The sequence below is a fragment of the Mirounga leonina genome, unplaced genomic scaffold (assembly GCF_011800145.1).
Source record: "Mirounga leonina isolate KUSES-001 unplaced genomic scaffold, KU_Mleo_1.0 Mir_173, whole genome shotgun sequence".
Taxonomy (NCBI): domain Eukaryota; kingdom Metazoa; phylum Chordata; class Mammalia; order Carnivora; family Phocidae; genus Mirounga; species Mirounga leonina.
The window spans coordinates 41,116,714-41,136,452 of record NW_023270447.1 but is presented as its reverse complement, the minus strand read 5'-3'; the positions used below and the strand labels follow the sequence as shown (position 1 = coordinate 41,136,452).

At 36.9% G+C, this 19,739-nt stretch overlaps 1 protein-coding gene across 2 annotated transcripts in view; it reads left to right on the top strand.

Moving 5' to 3' along the window:
• The window catches only part of LEPR (leptin receptor), a 93,159-nt gene that overhangs the window by 37,734 nt on the left and 35,686 nt on the right, over positions 1-19,739 (top strand). For both annotated transcript variants that reach the window (XM_035018346.1, XM_035018345.1), the window contains 6 exons: positions 3,082-3,290; positions 7,430-7,575; positions 9,825-9,969; positions 15,406-15,696; positions 15,846-15,963; positions 18,430-18,629. In XM_035018346.1, the coding sequence (XP_034874237.1) occupies positions 3,082-3,290; positions 7,430-7,575; positions 9,825-9,969; positions 15,406-15,696; positions 15,846-15,963; positions 18,430-18,629 (1,109 nt within the window). The remainder of the gene's footprint in view (positions 1-3,081; positions 3,291-7,429; positions 7,576-9,824; positions 9,970-15,405; positions 15,697-15,845; positions 15,964-18,429; positions 18,630-19,739) is intronic.

Below are 19,739 nucleotides of genomic sequence, written 5' to 3'. Positions count from 1 at the left end.
TTTTAAGATTTTATTTATTTGAGAGAGCGAGAGCGAGAGAGAGCACAAGCAGGGTGGGGCGGGGGGCGGGGGCTGTTGAGCAGAGAGGGAGAAGCAGGCTCCCCGCTGAGCTGGGAGTCGGATGCAGGCTTGATCCCAGGACCCTGAGATCATGACCTGAGTCGAAGGCAGACACTTAACCGACTGAGCCACCCAGGTGCCCCTGCAATTACTTTTTAAGGTTAGCTCATTCATTTGTAGGTTTACAGTGTTAGGCAAAGTATTGCTTAAAAAATTTTTCCTAAATTTTCTTTTTTGGGTAAACAGCTTTATGGACATAAAATTAATAGACAATAAACTGTACATGTTTACACAGCTTATTATATATTTGAAGTATAAATTGATAAGTTTTTCTATATGAAATCACTCATAAAATCATCACCCTAATAAAGAAAATGAATATATTGCCAATCACAAAATTGCTTCCCGCCCCTTTGTAACCCCACCCATTGCCCCTACCTGTGGTCCCTATCACCCTCATCACTCTCCACTGTCCCCAGGCAATGAATGACCTGCTTTCTGTTACCGCAGGTTACTTTGTATTTTCTAGGATTTTATATAAATGCAATCATACAGGGCGCCTGGGTGGCTCAGACGGTTAAGCGTCTGCCTTCGGCTCAGGTCCTGGGGATCGAGTTCCGCATTGGGCTCCCTGCTCCTTGGGAGCCTGCTTCTCCCTCTGCTTCTCTCTCTCTCTCTGTCTCTCATGAATAAATAAATAAAATCTTTAAAAAATAAAAAAATAAAAATAAAAAAATAAATGCAATCATACAGTACTTTTGTCACACTTTCATGCACCATGATTATTTTGAGAGTCATTAATGTTGTATGCATCCACTAGTAGTTCATTCCTTTCCATTGTGAAGTAGCATTCCATTATATGGATATACCACAATTTGTTTATCCGTTCACCTGTTAATGGACATTTGAGTTATTTACAGTTTTGGGCTATTACAAATAAAGCTGCTACAAGTCTCTGTGTTTGTTTGTATATGAGTCTCTGAGAGGACCTATACTTTCATTTCTCTTGGATGACCACCTGGGATAGAATGTGTAAATTGTATGATAGGTGTAATTTTAACAACTTAAATATTACTAAACTATTTTCCAAAGTTGTATCATTTTACATTCCCACCAGCTGTGGATCAGAGTTCCAATTTCTTCACATCCTTATAAAATTAATTTTTAAAATTTTAGCCATTCTAACATGTGGATAGTGGCATCATTGTGGTTTTAATTTGCATTTCCTGAATAACAAATGACCTTGGGCTTCTTTTGACATGCTTATTTTCATTCATTTATCTTCTCTAAGTGCATGGTGAAATTTTGCCTGTTTTTTAATTGTATTGTTTGTTTTATTATTGAGTTTTGAGAGTTCTTTATATCTTCTGGAGACAAGTCCTTTATCAGATAGATAATTGGGAAATACATTCTCTCAGTCTATGGCTTGTCTTCTTGTTGTTCCATAGTGTCTTACTTTCAAAAAACAGAGTTTTCAATCTTGGTAAGAATCCAGTTTATCAATTTGTTCTTTTATGGATCATGCTTTTGGTGTTGCATCTACGGAAATGTTACCTTATTGAAGGTAACAAATTTTTGTCCCCATGTTCTCTTCTAGAAGTTTTATGGCTTTAGGCTTTACATTTGTTTTTGGTTTTTTTTTTTTTAAGATTTTACTTATTTATTTGACAGAGAGACAGTGAGAGAGGGTACACAGCAGGGGGAGTGGGAGAGAGGGAAGCAGGCCTCCCGCTGAGCAGGGAGCCCGATGTGGGGCTCGATCCCAGGACCCTGGGATCATGACCTGAGCTGAAGACAGACGCTTAACGACTGAACCACCCAGGCACCCCTAGGTTTTACATTTGAACTGGTGATCCATTTTGAATTAATTTTTGAATCTGGTGTGAGCATGGATTGAAATTTGTTTTGCTTTGTTTTGCATATAGATATCCCATTGTTCTGCACGACTTAATGAAAAGATTACCCTTTCTCCACAGAACTGCTTTTGCATCTCTGTAGAAAGAAGCTGGCTGTCCATATAGGTGTTGGTCTCTATTCTGTTCCATTAATCTATTTTTCTGTCCTTATACTAATACTCTGTTGGCTTGATTATTGTGGTTCATTAGCTATAACTCCTTGTTTTATAATTTTAGTGGTTGTTTTAGGATTTATAATGTAGGTTTTTAACTTAACTACAATCCAACAGATGTACCTCTAAGTAATATTATCGCACTTCATGTATAGTACGAGAACATTAAAACCGCACACTTATGTTACGTCTCTCTCCCCCAAGCTTAGAGCCAGCATCACACATTATACTTCTACCTGTGTTATAAACCCTACACTCCATGGTATTTTTTTTTTGCTTTAAGCAGTCAGTAGATATTTACCTTTTTAAAATTATTTTCATTTCTTTTTTTTTTTTGAAGATTTTATTTATTTATTTGAGAGAGAGAGAGAAAGAGGTAGCGAGAGAGAGCACGAGTGGGAAAGAGAGGGAGAAGCAGACTCCCCGCCGAGCAGGGAGCCGGATACGGGGCTCCATCCCAGGACCCTGAGATCATGACCTGAGCCGAAGGCAGACGCTTAACTGACTGAGCCACCCAGGCGTCCCAGTTATTTTCATTTCTCTGTGTGGAATCAGATTTCCATCTGCTGTCATTTCCTTTTTGTCTGATGGACTTCCTTTGGCACTTTTCATAATGCAGATCTGACGGTGGCAAATTCTTTCAGTTTTGGTATGCCTGAGAAAAGCCTTTATTTCATGTTTATTTTGAAAGGTATTTTCTCTGGGTGTAGAGTTTTAGGACCACAATGCTACTTTCCTTTCGGTACTTGACTATTGCTTCACTCTCTTCTTGCTGCTATTATTTCTAATGGCTAACCTGCTGGAACCCTTATCTTTGCGTCTCTGATATAATGTATCCAGTTTTTTCTAGATGCCATTTAAGCTGGATGTCCAGAACAGTTCACCTCAGTTTGGATTTTTGTCACGTATTTTTGTCACATCTGCTAATATTTAGCTCGCTCTTTTGCACATAGGCCTGAAGTGTTAGACGAGTCACCTCTGGTCCCCCAGAAAGGCAGTTTTCAGATTGTTCAGTGCAACTGCAGTGTTCACAACAGCTGTGAATGCCATGTGCCTGTGCCAACCGCCAAACTCAACCACACTCTCCTTCTGTATTTGAAAATCACGTCTGGTGGGATAAATTTTCAATCACCTCTAATGTCGGTTCAGCCCATAAATGTTGGTAAGTCGTGCATAAAAAAGGTATTATATCTAAACATCAGCCACACAAACAGGTTAAACATTGCTTACAAAAATTTTCAGTAGCTTCTCTTGCTTTGACCAGTGTGGTCAGGACAGCAAATGTAGAATTAGGGAGTATTAGAAGCAGCTTCTAGAATGTTTTAAGAGTAGTATAGATGGTCTCTGCAGTTGTAACTTGAATTCTTTCTTTCTTTTTTAAAGATTTACCCATTTATTTTAGAGACAGAGAGAGAGCAGGCATGAGTAGGGGGAGGGGCAGAGAGAGACTCTTCAAGCAGACTGCCCACCGAGCGCGGAGCCTGATGAGGGGCTTGATCCCATGAACCATGAGATCATGACCTGAGCCAAAACCAAGAGTCAGACGCTTAACTGACTGAGTCACCTAGGCGCCCCTTAAATTCTTTCTTAAAAATAGTTTTTCTTTCAACCCTGTATCTAATGGATATGTATCGTTCGGTTGTTACTTTTTCGCTTCTCAGGTAACAGTTTCCAAAAATAATTAGGAGCTTGTTTTTTACCTTTATTTATTTATTTTATACCTTTACTTATTCCTTCAATAAATATTTTTTAGAAGCTCACGTGTGTCAGCCACTGACCTTGGAGCTGGGGAAACACTGGTGAATGAGACAAAGTTCCTGCCTCATAAGCCAGAGACAACCAATAGTGAGCAGAGAGAAACAATAAAAAAGTAAACACCTACATAATTTGCTATACAAATCTGATTATAATAAAAACTCAAGTAATAGGTAGAGTCCCATATTTTTAATGCAAAGATTCCCAGTTTCTTTTGATCAACTTGAACATAGGATTACAAATATGAATAATATAGGCAATGTTCACTTAAAGTATTTATTAACTCCGTTTTGTGTGTGTATTTTATATATAATATAAAATTAAACAGCGTTACTATTTTCCACTTATATTTCTTGAAACCATTATATACCAACTCTTTACATGCATCTTGGCATTGTTGTTTTTGACATTACTAGAGCCAGTTTTCCAGGGATCTCATACAGTTTTCCACACAACTTGACCTTCACTTCTTTCTAAGTTACTGGGGATATGCCACTATTTGAATCTGCATATGACATCGTATTTTAACATTAGGATGTTCAAATAATTTGTCCTCTAGGGATATATTTGTGGTCTCTGCAACATAATTACAATGATGTCCAAGCAATTCTGTCATGAAGTTATAGCACAGGAAAAATATATATAAAATTTATAAAATATCATTATGTTCTCTTTTTAAAACTAATTCTGTCAGGTGATTTTTAGAAGGATTTAGAACCAGAATTAAATTAAATATTAAAAAAAAATAAGATAGTTAAGAGAAGGTGCTGTGATAGACTTTATAAGAAACCTAAAAAGAATTTTGTCTTTTTTTCAGGGATAATTTTTTGAGAAAAAAAAAAATCTTTCCTTATACTTGGGTATATATGATAATGTCCTAAAATGTTAAGTGCCACAAAAGAAATAAGACATGGAGAGGGCCAGGTAGGTGTAAGGACTATTATTTCAGCTACAGAGGTCAAAGAAGACCTGTTTTAGGAGATAGCATTTGGGCTGAATGAAAAAGAGATAGCCATGCAAAAATCCAGAACAAAAGGTGCTCCAACCAGGGAAAATAGCACCCGTAAAACCTCTGAGATGGAATGAGCTTGGAAGTTGGAGGAACCCAAGAGAAGGCCTTTGTACTTGCAGTGAATGAGGTAGGGGAATATTTGGAGGTGTGGTCAGAGGTATCGGATTCAGGTCATATGGTAGGCCAGGGTTACAGAGTTTGGGTTTTATTCTAATTACAGTGGAAGCTTTTGAACCAGGAGAGTGATATGGTCAAGTGTGTGTGTTTGTGTGTGTCTGTGTGTGTGTGTGTCTGTGTGCATGTTTAAAATTTACTCTGCATGCAGAGAAGGAAATTGATGGAGAAAAGAGGAAGGATGGTTACAAGAGTAGAATCAGAAGGCTCAGAGAGGAGGCTATTGGAATTATCTGGTTGGTTTAGGGATGTAGCAGTGGAGAAGTAAAGAAATGATCATAGTTGGGATTCATTTGGGTGATGATGCTAACTGAAGTTTCTAGTGGATTGGGTATGGAGTATGGACAGAGACGAACTAAAGATAACACTGAGACTTGGCCCTGAGTGTGTCAGTGAATAGTGGTGCTAGATACTAAGATAAGGATATTTGGGGAGAATCGGGTGTGTGACATATTATTTTTGAGATGCTTATAGATACCTAAGAGATGCTGAGCAGGCAGTTGGACATATGATCAGTTCAGGGGAGATATATATGGGAGTATCTGGCATATAGATGTTTATGGGATTGCCCGAGATCACCCACTTAGAATTCATTGAGAGAAAGACTGAGGCAATCAGAGAGAAAAGAGGAGTAAAAGAGCGTGGTGGCCTGGCAGCCTAGTGGAACCAAGTGAGCAGCTATGTGGAATGCTGCTGAGTGCTGGAGGAAAATGCATCAGACATCTGACATTGGATTTGGCAAAGGATGATGACCTTGATAGAGCCGTTTCCGTGGATTGGTGAGGAGGAAGACCTACCTGATCAGAGTAGGTCGGTCAGGAAAATGGGACACAAAGTGGGAAGAGTGAGTAGTGCTAACTCTTCCAAGGAATATTGCTCTGAAAGAAGCAGGTAGTTGGCGGTGTATCTAAGACTGGGGACATGGGCGGTCCAGGGAAAGATTTATTTTTAAGATTTCTAATATTAGGGCACATATGTATGCAGGCAGGAAATGTACAATAGTTTATACTCTCATGATTTCTGTTTGATGTTTTTGTTTTGTTTTCGTTTTATTCATGAGAACTCAGTGAATTTCATCTTTTGTTTCTAGACTTTAGTGTTTATCTGTCTCTGCTTTAAAGTAGCTAAAATTTGTAATATGTCACATAAAATAAAAGCTTTATTAATTTTGATTCAAGGAAAAGAGAAAAACTATGTCTAAATTCTTGAAAATTTAGTATGTTAATTATAGTAATATGCCATTTTAGTTCTTGAAAATAAAATTCAAATCAGTAAACATTTCAATGTAATGATTATTTCTATGTATGTAACTCTTGCTAGTTAAAATCCTGAAAACACAGAGATGTACCAAGAAGAAAAATGCATCGTCTATTTTCTATCATTTTGGCATTTTTTTCTATTTTAACATATATTTATAAATATTCTTTTATTTGTTAATTTCAACAATTCAGGAACTCAAGTATAGATGATGTTTAATAAACTTTTAAAACTAACAATAGTAAACATTTTCAATATTCTTCTCCGATATGATTTCCCTTATAGGGAATGAACCATTATTTAGTCAATCCATTATTGTAAGATGTTTATATTGTTTCTATGAATAATTTAAAAGTTACGTGTATTTAAAACTACACACACACACAACCTATACACAAATGCATATTCACACATGAACACATGCATATACACATGAACTCAAATCATTTACTAAGTTAAACACATTGTTAGGCTAAGAAACTCTATCCCCATTTCTGGTGACAAGCCAGGGCCTGTGTCAGGCGAATGTGATAACCACTACACTACAGAAACAAGCCAGGGCCTGTGAATGCTATGTTTATTGCATATAATATATGTATGCTGTGGGTTATTTGAGTAGGTGTGTCTAGATTTTTATTTTTCAAAGTTAATAGATTTGCTGAGTTTTGCATGCATATTTACGTGAATATTTGCATGCAAACTCCATATGCATTTTTCAAGTAGTGTTCTGCAAAATGCCGTTTTTCCTTGTCACCTGCTAAACCGGTGGGTGAGGGTGGTGGGGGGGAGTCTTCAAAGAAGTTTGGGGAATGCTAGGTTAAATAAAGTTAGCCGACTTTTTTTACAGCAGGAATTCACATTTATCAAAACAACCTCCTTACTGTTTACAGTTTTTGCCATGTAGGGAGAGGAAATGAATATATGTGGATTGCTATGGAAAGGTACAAGGAGTAGACCTAATATTTTAGTCTGGAATTAGCCTTTGAATAAGATCACCTTTTAAGTAGTTGAAAGAACAGGATATGCTAATAATTCATTTTGACTTTATTTTGTGATTATCATGAAAATTGCTTGACTTAAAAATGTTCTCTTTTTTCCTTAAGTGAAGCCTGATCCCCCATTAGGTTTACATATGGAAATCACAGATGCTGGCAATTTAAAGATTTCTTGGTCCAGCCCAACCTTGGTACCATTTCAACTTCAATACCAAGTGAAATATTCAGAGAATTCTTCAACATATATGAGAAAAGTAAGTATAATTTAATAAAATGAAAGGTTGAGAAACAACTAGAGACCCTTTCCAGGTCCAGTAGAAAATGCCCTTTGTATGCCAGACATGCATGGTCCTCCTAGAGCTAAATCAGCTGTAATTTAATATTATATCACTGGCCTTCATTTATGATCAGCATAGGACATGACCACATGAACAACATGTCCGTATCTTCGGTAAACGCTTTTGGAGAAATTGTTTGATGTTGCACAATATCTCTTATGTATGGATCTATGTTATATATTGAGGAGTGTGATAAATTCCTCCCAGACTTTTGTGCCAGAGAAAGTTCCAAATTCCTCTTCCTCCCCCCAAAAAATTATGTTAGATTAATAACTTTCTCTGTCTCTCCCTCTCCCTCCCTCTCTCTCTTCCTTACACACACACACACACACACACACACAGAGCTAAATGGCTACAGGAAGTCCAGTTATAGAAACTTGAATTCATAATGATAATTTTCTCACCTACAGACCTCTGATTTCTGATTTTACGATTCCAACTATTGTTTTACTGCTCAACATACTTACTCGCAGCACACGCATTTGTAATACAAGGTCTGTCAAATTCTTTTTGCATTCTTTCAGTAGTTATTGAGGACCTCCTAGGTGCTAGGAACTGTTCTGTTTGCATCAGGATGCACTGAGTGGTAGAGCTAACGGGTGCTGGTAGAGCTGGTAGGTTGTAATATTAAGTGGAGGTGGGGAAGACCTCATGGAGAAGGTGACATTTGAGCAAGGCTCTGAAGGAGGTTAGTGAAGTAGATATCTGGGGGAATTAGTTTCCAAAGAGAGAAGACAGTAATTCAGAGGCCCTACGCCGGGTAAGAAGCTGGAGGCCGGGGTAGGCAGTGAGGGCAAGAGTTGCAGTGGATGAATCAAAGAGGAGCAGGAGAGAAGGAGGACGTCATAAAGAGCATGGGCTGTGCTTGGACTTTGGCATTTTCCTTTGTGAAACGAATTGTTATATAATTTAGAAGTAAAAACCTGTCTTTGTACCTCTGGGCCAATTTTATAAAGACTTTATTTTCATTAAGAGCAGAAAATAAATCCTTGGTGTCCTGTGTGGGAAAAGCAGAGTTAAGACTTCTCTGGGCTTCAGCTTTCTCATCTGCAAAATAGAAACAACAGGATTTGAAATCTAGGTGACCTGCTATTGTAGAATACATTTGTGGTGCTTTTCACCCTTTTGGTTTCTGGAACCCACAGTTTAAGAGGCCAGGGATTTCAATAACTTTGGAGTACGTCATTGGAAAACAGAATGTATTTGCTAAGCGATTCTTTTTTTTTTTTTTTAAGATTTTATTTATTTATTTGACAGAGAGAGACAGCGAGAGAGGGAACACAAGCAGGGGGAGTGGGAGAGGGAGAAGCAGGCTCCCCGCTGAGCAGGGAACCTGATGCGGGTCTCCATCCCAGGACCCTGGGACCATGACCTGAGCCGAGGGCAGCCGCTTAACAACTGAGCCACCCAGGCGCCCCGCTAAGCAATTCTTAATAGTTGTTTCTTGCAGAATTAGGTCTCTTAGCTATTTACCCTCTAGTTTGTAAACTGTATTTTGATTTACTATAGCTTATCAGGTTCAGGTTCTTAAAATTATTCACGCCCTCCTCTGTGACACTTTCCTCTAGGAATGTTTCTAATTCTGTGTCTGCTCCTGCTCATCATTTTCTACCAGGTGTGTATTATAGATGTCAGCAGTGCCCTGAAACTCCCAGCTGATTTTAGCTGTACCTGTCAAATTTCACAAGGTCAATATTCGTTATCATTCAGTTAAAACTATCTGCTGATTATCATTGTGATTTTCTTCTTGGATTCGCGGGCTATTTAAAATTTTATTGACAGTGGCATCTGGGTGGCTCAGTCATAAAGCGTCTGCCTCCGGCTCACGTCATGGTCCCAGGGTCCTGGGATCGAGCCCCACATCAATCGGGCTCCCTGCTCAGCGGGAAGCCTGCTTCTCCCTCTCCCACTCCCCCTGCTTGTGTTCCCTCTCTCGCTGTGTCTCTCTCTGTCAAATAAATAAATAAAATCTTTAAAAAAAATTTATTGACAAAAGTGCAAACATTTGTTATTTTGTTACTGATTTCTGTTTAATTCCACCGTGGCCGGCCAACTATTCTGTAAGACTTTCATTCTTTGAAATTTGTTGGGACTGCTTGTTCTCAGTTTTGATGAAGGTTCCATGTCAACTTGATGCTCTGATGTTTTCAAACAATATTTAACAGGCTGATGAAATTGTCTCAGCTACATCTCTGCTGATAGACAGTGTGCTTCCTGGGTCTTCATACGAGGTTCAAGTGAGGGGCAAGAGACTGGATGGCCCAGGAACCTGGGGTGACTGGAGCACCCCTCTTATCTTTACCACACAAGGTAGGTTTTGTAATAGTAACTCCTATCGAGAGGAGAATATGCTTCCTGATTTTTGCCTTGGCCTGTTGTAAGCATCTTAAATTTCGTAGCAGTAAACCAAAAGGAGGGACACAATATTAACGCTTTATTTAAGTGTTGGCAGGTTACTTTGTGAATGAAAACGTGCAAAAGCAACTTATAGAAGAGCCCCCAAGTTTATGTGCGTACATAGCAGTGTCTTGCTGAATTACTCTTACCCATTCAAAAGATAGACTTAATAGAAAGGTTCCAAATTCACAAATTCAGAACCCTACTGGTATCAGTGTTTCCTTAATTTACATTTAAAATCAGATATATTTATTTGACATAAATTCCAAATATTCAAATTTCATTTAATTATTATATTTTATATACTACAATAAATAATAACATAACGAAATAGTTCTTTTCACTCCAGATGCTGGCTTTTGAGAGTTTTCACTTTCAGTTTTCATGTTTTTAATCTTTAACATCAGAAAAACTGTGGTTTATTCAAAACTTCCTCATGAAGTTGAGGTGGTGGTTTACAAATAGTCCCAGGAACCTTAGAATAGTCCAACCCTGTCATATGCTAACTTGTGACGCTAGGAAGACACTTCAAGGTTCTTTGCTTCGTTGTCTGATCTGTCAAAAGAGCAAAATGATTCCTACTGAAACTCGTGCAGGTTGATTATGGAGATATAGAGACAGCAAGTCCCCTGAAAATCACTAAGCAGACAGTCAACACATTTAATGAAATAAGTTCATTTATTGGTTACTTCCTATTTAAAAAGCATTGACTTGTCAAAAAGCCAGTAGCATGTGGTTTAAGAACACAGACTCTGGAGTCTGACAGAATCTTATGGAAGTACTGGCCTCACCACTTATTTGGAAAGTTTCTTCACCTTTCTAGGCCTCAGTTGCCCCATCTGCAAAATAGGGACATTTTTATTACGGATAGACAGAAACAGTGCACCTACTGTGCTCACTGCAGTGCCTGACCTTTAGTAAGCACCCAGTAAACAGTAGATGCAATCATAGTTTACAAAGCCACAATCTCAATATTCAAAATCTCAGCATCTAATGAAGGTTTCAAGTTGATAAGATTCATAACTAATTGCATGAGCAAGCTTGTCAGAAGAGCTAGCAAAGTACTAGGCAATGGGAAGGATTGGTTCTCACTAGGAAAGCCAGGAACCTTCTGTGAACAGATTTACAAGACATGGATTTCTCATCACGATTCCTCAGATAATTATTGAGCATCACAATGTGTGTGCTGACGACTCAGCTTCTGGAATTTGTCGGAGGAAGGTCAGCTTTTCTACATTCAATTATTTATCGTTGATTAATAGGTCTTAATGACCAGCGGTGAATTATGTAGAGGGGGATAAATTACAACATGTGGAGGTTTTTAAGAGAAGGGGATGGGGTAAAGCGGGTGGCAGAGGAGGCTAGTAATCCTGACTCCCACCCTGAGTGGGATGGCTTTCTTTGTGATTTTACTTCTTAATTAGATCTGAAAACCTACCCTCCCTAAAGAAGAGGGAAATTCTAAAAGGATCATTATTATTTTTAAGATTTGCTAATATTCAAGTTATATTTTATACCTTTTTAGAATAATGATTCTTAGCAATTCTGTATTCAGTGGGGTTAAGATGAACATTTTGATCCAGTATAATATAATAGTTATTTGTGTTACATTTCATGTAAGTTTTTGTTTTGGAGTGTTCAACTTAGGTTTTTAGACCTTTGGATGGACTTAGTTTTAGTTCTGTTTTACTTAGTACAAAACCCTTTTAGACTACTGTTACTTTCTTAGTTCACGTCAATATCTGTAGGATTAAATTTGCTTGGTTTTAATATGTTGGACCACATTTATATGTTTTTATACATAATATAAATCAGATTTATTAATATATATTATAAAGCACATACATATGTATATATATATGCTTTTCCCTATGCAAATATTTAGGGTTTTGTGTACATGACAGTAATAAAGATATGTTTTGTTGAAAAGAAACTTTGCCAATTTACTTGCTAAAGTGTCTAACAATATTGCAGTTAACACTGGGCCTTTTACTTCTTATTCACCACAGGTGTGTCCCTCTAGTGACTTTAGACATCCCAAATAGAAATATCTGATAGTAAGTGAAAAATAAATCCAGACAGTAAGTAAATAGCTCCCCCAAGGGCAGAATTTGTTGATTTAGCAATGAGTGTAAAGGTAAGCTTACTAATTTAACAGGCTTGGATGGCTTAAATGCCAGTGAGTGGTACCAGGTGATTATTAAGGGAAAGACAGAAACTTACCAAATATAAAGGAGACTAGGGACACCAAGTGCGGGGAGAAGAGCTTCCACACTTCAGTAGCTCCCAAGCACATTTCTCTGTTATAGGATCGTCTACAGTAACGACGTAACGATGGGTACTGAATCACAAATCAAATGTATAAGTAGGTTCATACTTCTCTACTGAATAATAATAATAATAATGATAATGACAGTTATGGAGTGCTTCTTGTGTTTCAAGCACTGTTCTAAGTGCTTTACATATATTATCATTTTATCCTTTTGATCCCCTGTGAGATAGGTACTGATATTCCCCTTTCGCAAAGAAATCGGGATTTAGAGAGGTTAAGTACATTGTAAAAGTTGGCACAATCTAGAGCCGGCAGTCTAATTCCAGAGTGATGTTTGTACTCACTAATACAGTGATTAAGTGCCTGACGTATGTTTATGTCACCAAAAATTGATCCTGGGCACTAATCAGCGGTAAGCTTAATTACATAGAGCACTTTAGCGGAACACCTCATTTCCTTCATGGTTCCTGATAAATGAGGTTTCAGCGTTGCTTGGGTTTTTCAGGTCTCAGGTTTGCTGAGTTGCCTTCGAAGCAGTTCCCACATCCCCCAGCGCTTACAGCACTGGAGGCTTGTTCTTGAACCGTGTGCACCAGTGAAGTATGTTTCTCCAAACTTGGGAGCTTCCTCTTCTTGTGTAAAAAGATTTGGATCCTTCTCCCTTAAACCTAGGTGTTTAATATGATTAGATTATCCTCTGCTGTTCACTGTTGGCATCCACGAAACAGAAACATTCTGTAAGACTGAGGCATTAACTTACTTAGAATGAATTAGCACATCTACTTTATCATTTCCAAACACTCTGGATTTTATTAATTTTTTGGGGGAACAGAGACTGTCTCATGTATTAGTGCCAGAGCCAACAGATGCTAATTATCAGTTCCTTTATAGCTACTACATTTTGTTCAATGATTTTTGTTGTTGTTGTTCATTGATTTATTAAAGCTGTACCTACCAAGTACACAGTTAAAGAAGCATTGACCATTTTTAATCAAGGAATTCTTGCGGATTTGGGAGATCGTGGACCCTTAGAAGAATACCTGGGACCTTGCCAGAACTTAAGAAGGCCCAGAATATTGCAATTAAGTTATGCTACATACTGAAAATAAGTTTAGAAGTGCTGACTTCTTGTAATACCTTTCTCTCTTTTTTTTTTTTTGTAATACCTTTCTTAATTGCAATCTTGTGCTGCCAGAGAAGAGGAGAAACAGTTAATTTCTACATTTCATACTTGACAGTGCTTGTAATGTATTAGAGAAAATATTTTCCCCGTAAAGAAAAATAGGAAATCTGCTTTGAAAATGTAAAAATCTATTTTCTGGTGCTATAATAAACACATTTTAAAATAACTTTAAGATGTTTTGATTTATGAGTTATGTTCATTTGAGTAATTCACTAATATTTATCAATAGAATTTCTTCTTTTAATGAAATTCGTTAGTGTAGATTCTGCAAAAGTATTAGTACTTAGTCATGAGAAGAAAATTATTTTCTTATTTTACAAATTAAATATTGTGTATCTCACATGAGAATAAAATATATATTTGTATTATTTTGAAAATTAAATATTTAACATTTACTTCATATCAATTTCTATATATTCAGTGGGTAAATTTTACAAAATCAGGTTTTTAATAACTTGTTTTTATTCTTTTTAAGCTAATATTTTAGTATTTAATCATGCCAAAATACTATGACTTTAACTGTATTTCTCAATTAAGCCTTACTTAGGCATTCAATTTTGAAGTGAAGTGCTTTGAGATTTTTATTATCTTTAAAAGATTCAGCTTAACTTTTGAAGTCTTATTTATACTCTTTAAAAAATAAATTACTCTTAGACTTCTGAAGCAGTTCAGTAATGAGATGTGGAGCATATTGAAAGTAGGTTAATAATCTTTCAGGTCTGTGCTAGGTACTTGTGTGTAGTAAGTAATGTGCCAATGAAGCTTGAGTGTCACCCTAGGCTAGGATTATAAATCTAATGGACTGACTTCTGTCCAGTGATTTCATGCTACTAAAATTTTTCCTGTTTATGCTTGACTGTAGAAATACCAAGTACAGAGGTTTTGTATGGATTGTAAATATAAGGACAGGGGAGTTTAGCTTGCTATTACAAAAAAGAAAAAAATATACATAATAAAAATAAATGAAGTTTTTTGTTTTTGTTTTGGGGGTCATCCGGATGATATGTATGAAAACAGATGCTCATATTCTTTCAGCAGAAAATGCCCTACTTTAAATTGCACAACTGAAATATACTGTTTTTGTAATGCGTTGTGGCAGAAATAATTTCTTCTTGTGTAAACAGTCATTTACTTTTGTTCTGTTTCTAATTTAAAACAGAGGCAAACTATGTTTCCAACAATAGGGGGCCAAAAAAGTAGTATGGAATAGTGTAGAGGCCTTAAAAATAATATTTTAGAAAAATATTGGTTCCCCTTGTCCTTAACCACAGCGTACTGGCATTAAATAACTTAAAATATTACAGATCAGTATTTACAGTTTTTCCTGTTTTGGTGCGTTGGTGCATCATTGATTTTACATATCCTAACTAGTTTTCTTACTTAAATCTCATTTTTCTACTTTACCTGCTTATTTGAAATTTTCATATATCCAAATGAAACAATAGCAACCACCATTTTTTCTTCAGGATTTTGCCTTAGAGTGATTTGATTCAAAAACTCACCCTACAGTTCACTGATTCTTAAAGCGGAGTCTGATGGGAAACGTGTCATTGTGGAATTAGATTATATTTCATTTGAATTCATTTTCGGCCTATCCATTAGCAAGTGAGAAGTACGCACTAAAACCTATTTTGTACTAAGTCTCTATGTTTAGAAAACAGTGAAGACATTTTTGGAAGGTCAAGTCATTTGGGAATGGGAGTGAGTGCCTGGGATGCTACGTGACTGTCCATAAACAGGCGATTGCAGTTGCCCAGTCTCTTAGGACACTCACTTCATTTTTGGCAGTGTGATCCTGAACGCATTGTGAAGCCTTTCCACGTAGCGTAAATTCATTCCTCACAGGATGTTTTTGGTCTTCATCTGACATCCTCCCCTTCTTCTCTTATTGCAGATGTCATATACTTTCCGCCTAAAATTCTGACAAGGGTCGGGTCTAACGTTTCTTTCCACTGCATTTATAAAAATGAAAACGAGATTGTTTCCTCAAAAAAGATTGTTTGGTGGCTGAATTTAGCGGAGAGAATCCCTCCGAGCCAGTATGGCGTGGCGGGTGACCGCGTGAGCAGGGTCACCTTTCCAAATCTGAAGGCGACCAAGCCTCGTGGGAAGTTCACCTACGACGCCGTGTATTGCTGCAACCAGCAGGAATGCCACCATCGCTACGCGGAGCTCTACGTGATGGGTAAGCATCGGCAACCCTCCCCGTTTTCCTCCCCGGGGACTGGGGACCCTGTACTAGGGTCCCACTGATAACGTAAGGACATGTTATTTTCATTGAAAATTGCTTTGGTGCTTTTGCTTTGTATTAATATTTTAATGTGTTTTAAATAGATGTCAATATCAATATATCATGTGAAACTGACGGGTACTTAACTAAAATGACTTGCAGATGGTCGACCAATGCAATCCAATCACTCATGGGAAGTACTTTGCAGCTGAGGTATCATAGGTAAGCACTGTTTTTGCCGTTTGATTGTTCTGGGGATATGGTGAGCTAAGACTTCCTGTAGAAATATCCTCATAACAGTCCTCTAGTAGACGTTCTTCCTGAAAGAGGAAGGAAGAATCTACTTGATTAGGAAATTTTTTTTTTTTAAGATTTTATTTATTTATTCATGAGAGACAGAGAGAGAGAGAGAGGCAGAGGGAGAAGCAGGCTCCCAAGGAGCAGGGAGCCCGATGCAGGACTCGATCCCAGGACCCTGGGATCATGACCTGAGCCGAAGGCAGACGCTTAACCATCTGAGCCACCCAGGCGCCCTGATTAGGAAATTTTTAAGGGATCAAATAAATTGGTGGTTTTTGAAAGAACTCACATTGAGGTAAAACATGTAATTCGTTTTTACCTCCAATTAGTTTTTCTGATAATCGATTAATTTTCCATAATTACATTTTAACTACAGAATGAAATCCAAGAAAAGCTGGTTTCTGTACATTTTAATTTGACCTCTCTAAGAGTTAATTTGAACTCTCTCAGAGTTGACTAGAGGAGAATATCAGCGATTATAAAAGTCCAATAATTTGCTGAAGATTAATATTTTGGAAAAAAGTCAGAGGTAGTGGCACAAAGATTGTAAGACATAATATGAATACTTTTAGAAGTAGGAAAGACTAAGAAAGAAACACTTAAGGAGTGAAGGGTTGTAATAGAGAGTGATTTGTGCTTGTATATTTTTACCCTTCCCTGTTTTGAAAAGAATTCAAGACTTCATCTTCCCATAGTATCATCTGAAATAATAGCACTCTTGATTAGGAGAAAGTAGATATATTTTTATTTTTATAATCTCTCTTAGTAGTTTTCAGTTATGTGTACTGCAAACACCCTGTCTCAGTTTGTGTTTGTACTGGGGTCTTCCAGTTTGTTTCACTTGTCCTCATTTATTCTTAAAATCTAAATTTTCTACTTGAAAAACAAATCCCCCCCCTCAAGTACTGTGATCTGAATTCTATTCCTGAAGTGACCAGTCTATTCTTATGTAGTATTAGAAAAAAATGGGACAATTTTTACATTTCTTACATAGGAATAATACCTGGCTTTATCTTACCTGATACGAGTATTTTGAAATCAATAGAATATTCATGGATGCCATTTTACTTTTATAATCTATCTTTGCTTTCTTTCCATGGCATTTTTCACATTAAAAAAGGTGTTTGTGGATGACCATCACATAAGCTCTGTGTCTTATCTTGCTAACAGTTACAGAAGAACTGTGAAAGTCCCTGCGTGTACTCGGGCAGGTTTTTTTTAACCTCTCCAAGACTCGATTTCCTTGTCTGTAAGTGGGATAGAATAACAGGACTTACAAGGTTTCTGTTAGAATTAATGATATATTCCATTTAATTATAATTATGCGATAGAATTTCTCCTGGTAAATATTCAATAAATGGCTGTTGCTGTCATTATGACAAAGACACTAACCTCTGCATTCCAAGTGGAGTATTACTGTGCTTTAGTACATGGTCACAGTTCTTCTTACCCACAGAGGACGCCTCATGCCTTGTTCTCATCTCTGGCCCTCCCCTTCCCTGCCCGCCCCCCCCGCCATCCCCCTGCCAGCACTCATTCATACACACACCCCAATGATTGTAATTTTGAGGGGGTAAGCAGGAAAAGTGTCACAAAAAAATAGAAAACGAGAAACAGAAGAATATAGATTTTTCATTTTCTTGTAACCTCCTAACTCCAATTTTATGGAAACAGTTAACTGCTACTTTAACCACTTAAATGCCATATTGAGAGCAAATAGTGGCAGCAGGGCTATTTCAAAGAAAAGGAGAAGTGCTTTGTATATTCTGAGGTAGAGTGTAGATCGGGACACAGTTATAAAACTTACTTTCTTAATTTTCTTCTCTGAGAAAATGTGTTATATGTGTTTTACATTTAACCATATGATTCAGGTATGAATCAAGAATTGGTATTATTTTCATTATATTGCTTTGAACTAGAAAATATTGGGACATTGTCAATTAAGCTGTAATTTACTATCAATTGTGTCTTCAAGTTGTAGTGGAATTTAATCCCTATTTAAAGCATAAGGGACTTATCTTCCTTCCCATCTCGGGAATGTCCCAATACCGCTTGCGATCTATACTTCTAAAATGGTATCACTTATGTATAACGTTAGCTTAACTTTCAAAGTGTTGTAGGGCCTACCTCTAATTGGATCCTTATCTCCTTCTTAGAGCAATGCCATTTATTTTACTTGCATTTCCACTTAGTACCTAATAAAATGTTTAATAAGGTTTATTGTCTATTTTTATGGAAAGATATAAAATTGTGATAGAGCTGGGAATTCAAAAATGCCTTTCCAATAAGAACATTTATTTTAGATGGAACAGAAACGATGGTATTCTCAAATATCTTACTGCTTTCAACAATGTTGTATATTAACTGACTGTTCTCATATCTTTTAAGGAGCAGCCTTTACTGTTCTGATGTTCCATCTATTCATCCCATATCTGAACCCAAAGATTGCCACTTGCAGAGAGATGGTTTTTATGAATGCATATTTCAGCCAATCTTTCTATTATCCGGCTATACAATGTGGATTAAAATCAATCACTCTTTGGGTTCACTTGACTCTCCACCAACGTGTGTCGTTCCTGATTCTGTGGGTATGTCAAACTGTGTTGTGTGTCTTCATTTTTACTAGCAGATTTGGATTCAGATTGATTCATGGAAACTGTTGTGTTTTACCATTTCCTGATCACACTATATTTAAAAAAAAACTTTTTTCATGTTTACAGTGGAATTGGGAAGACAATCAACCTTAGAAAGTTTTGCCATTTTTATTTTATTTTAAGTTACTTATAGCACAGTATTTTTGCAATAGGAATATTTTCAGCATATAATCTGATGAGTTATATTGGGCATTGGGAATAAAATTTAGCAGTAATATTAATCTAAATAATGCACTGCTTTGTTTTTCTCCCAATATACTTATGAAAACATTTGGTGTTTTTAATTTAAAAATTTAATTTGGGTGTTGTGATGGATTTTGTAATCTAGTAGTCATAACCCATGGGTTTAATTTGTGAGGCTGTGTAGGATGCAGAAGGATTCAAAATAACTAAAGTGAAGAAGAGACAATAGATCAAGGATGATGATATCCATCATGAATTTTAAATATTCTTTAAAAAGATATATTGATTTCGAAGTTAAGAGAGCTCTTGAAATATATATCTCTCCAATATTGCTGTGAAATCTTTGAGAAATGACCCATTTATGATTATACAACAGAGGTAAAAGAATATCTTTTGGTGCTGTATTCTGTTTTGTTGGGAAATTATGCCCAAAATCAATATTTGATCCATTATATTTTCAAATAATTAGTACACATCTGAATTAAAACCTGTATTTTGTTAAATAAGCATAAAGTCATAATTTTTAGGGTTTTTTAAAATCACTATAGAGCCCCAATTAATTGATTCCCCACCCCCAAAGCTAGCATGCCCGCCCGCCCCCCCCCCCCCCCCCCCCCCGCTATTTAGTTTGGTTCCACTTAAAATGATTTTACTGTAAGCAGGACTTCTCTGGTACTAAGTATCTTGGGACAGCAAAGAACCCACCTACCACTCTCTACCCCACAAACATGCACAGATATAACCTCACGTGTAATATATGACAAATGCAACATGGATTCAGTTCTGTATGCTATCCAAACAACCTTCGATGTTACTCTTTTCAGTACTAAAATAAGGAATTTAAGTTGGGCTTCTATCAAC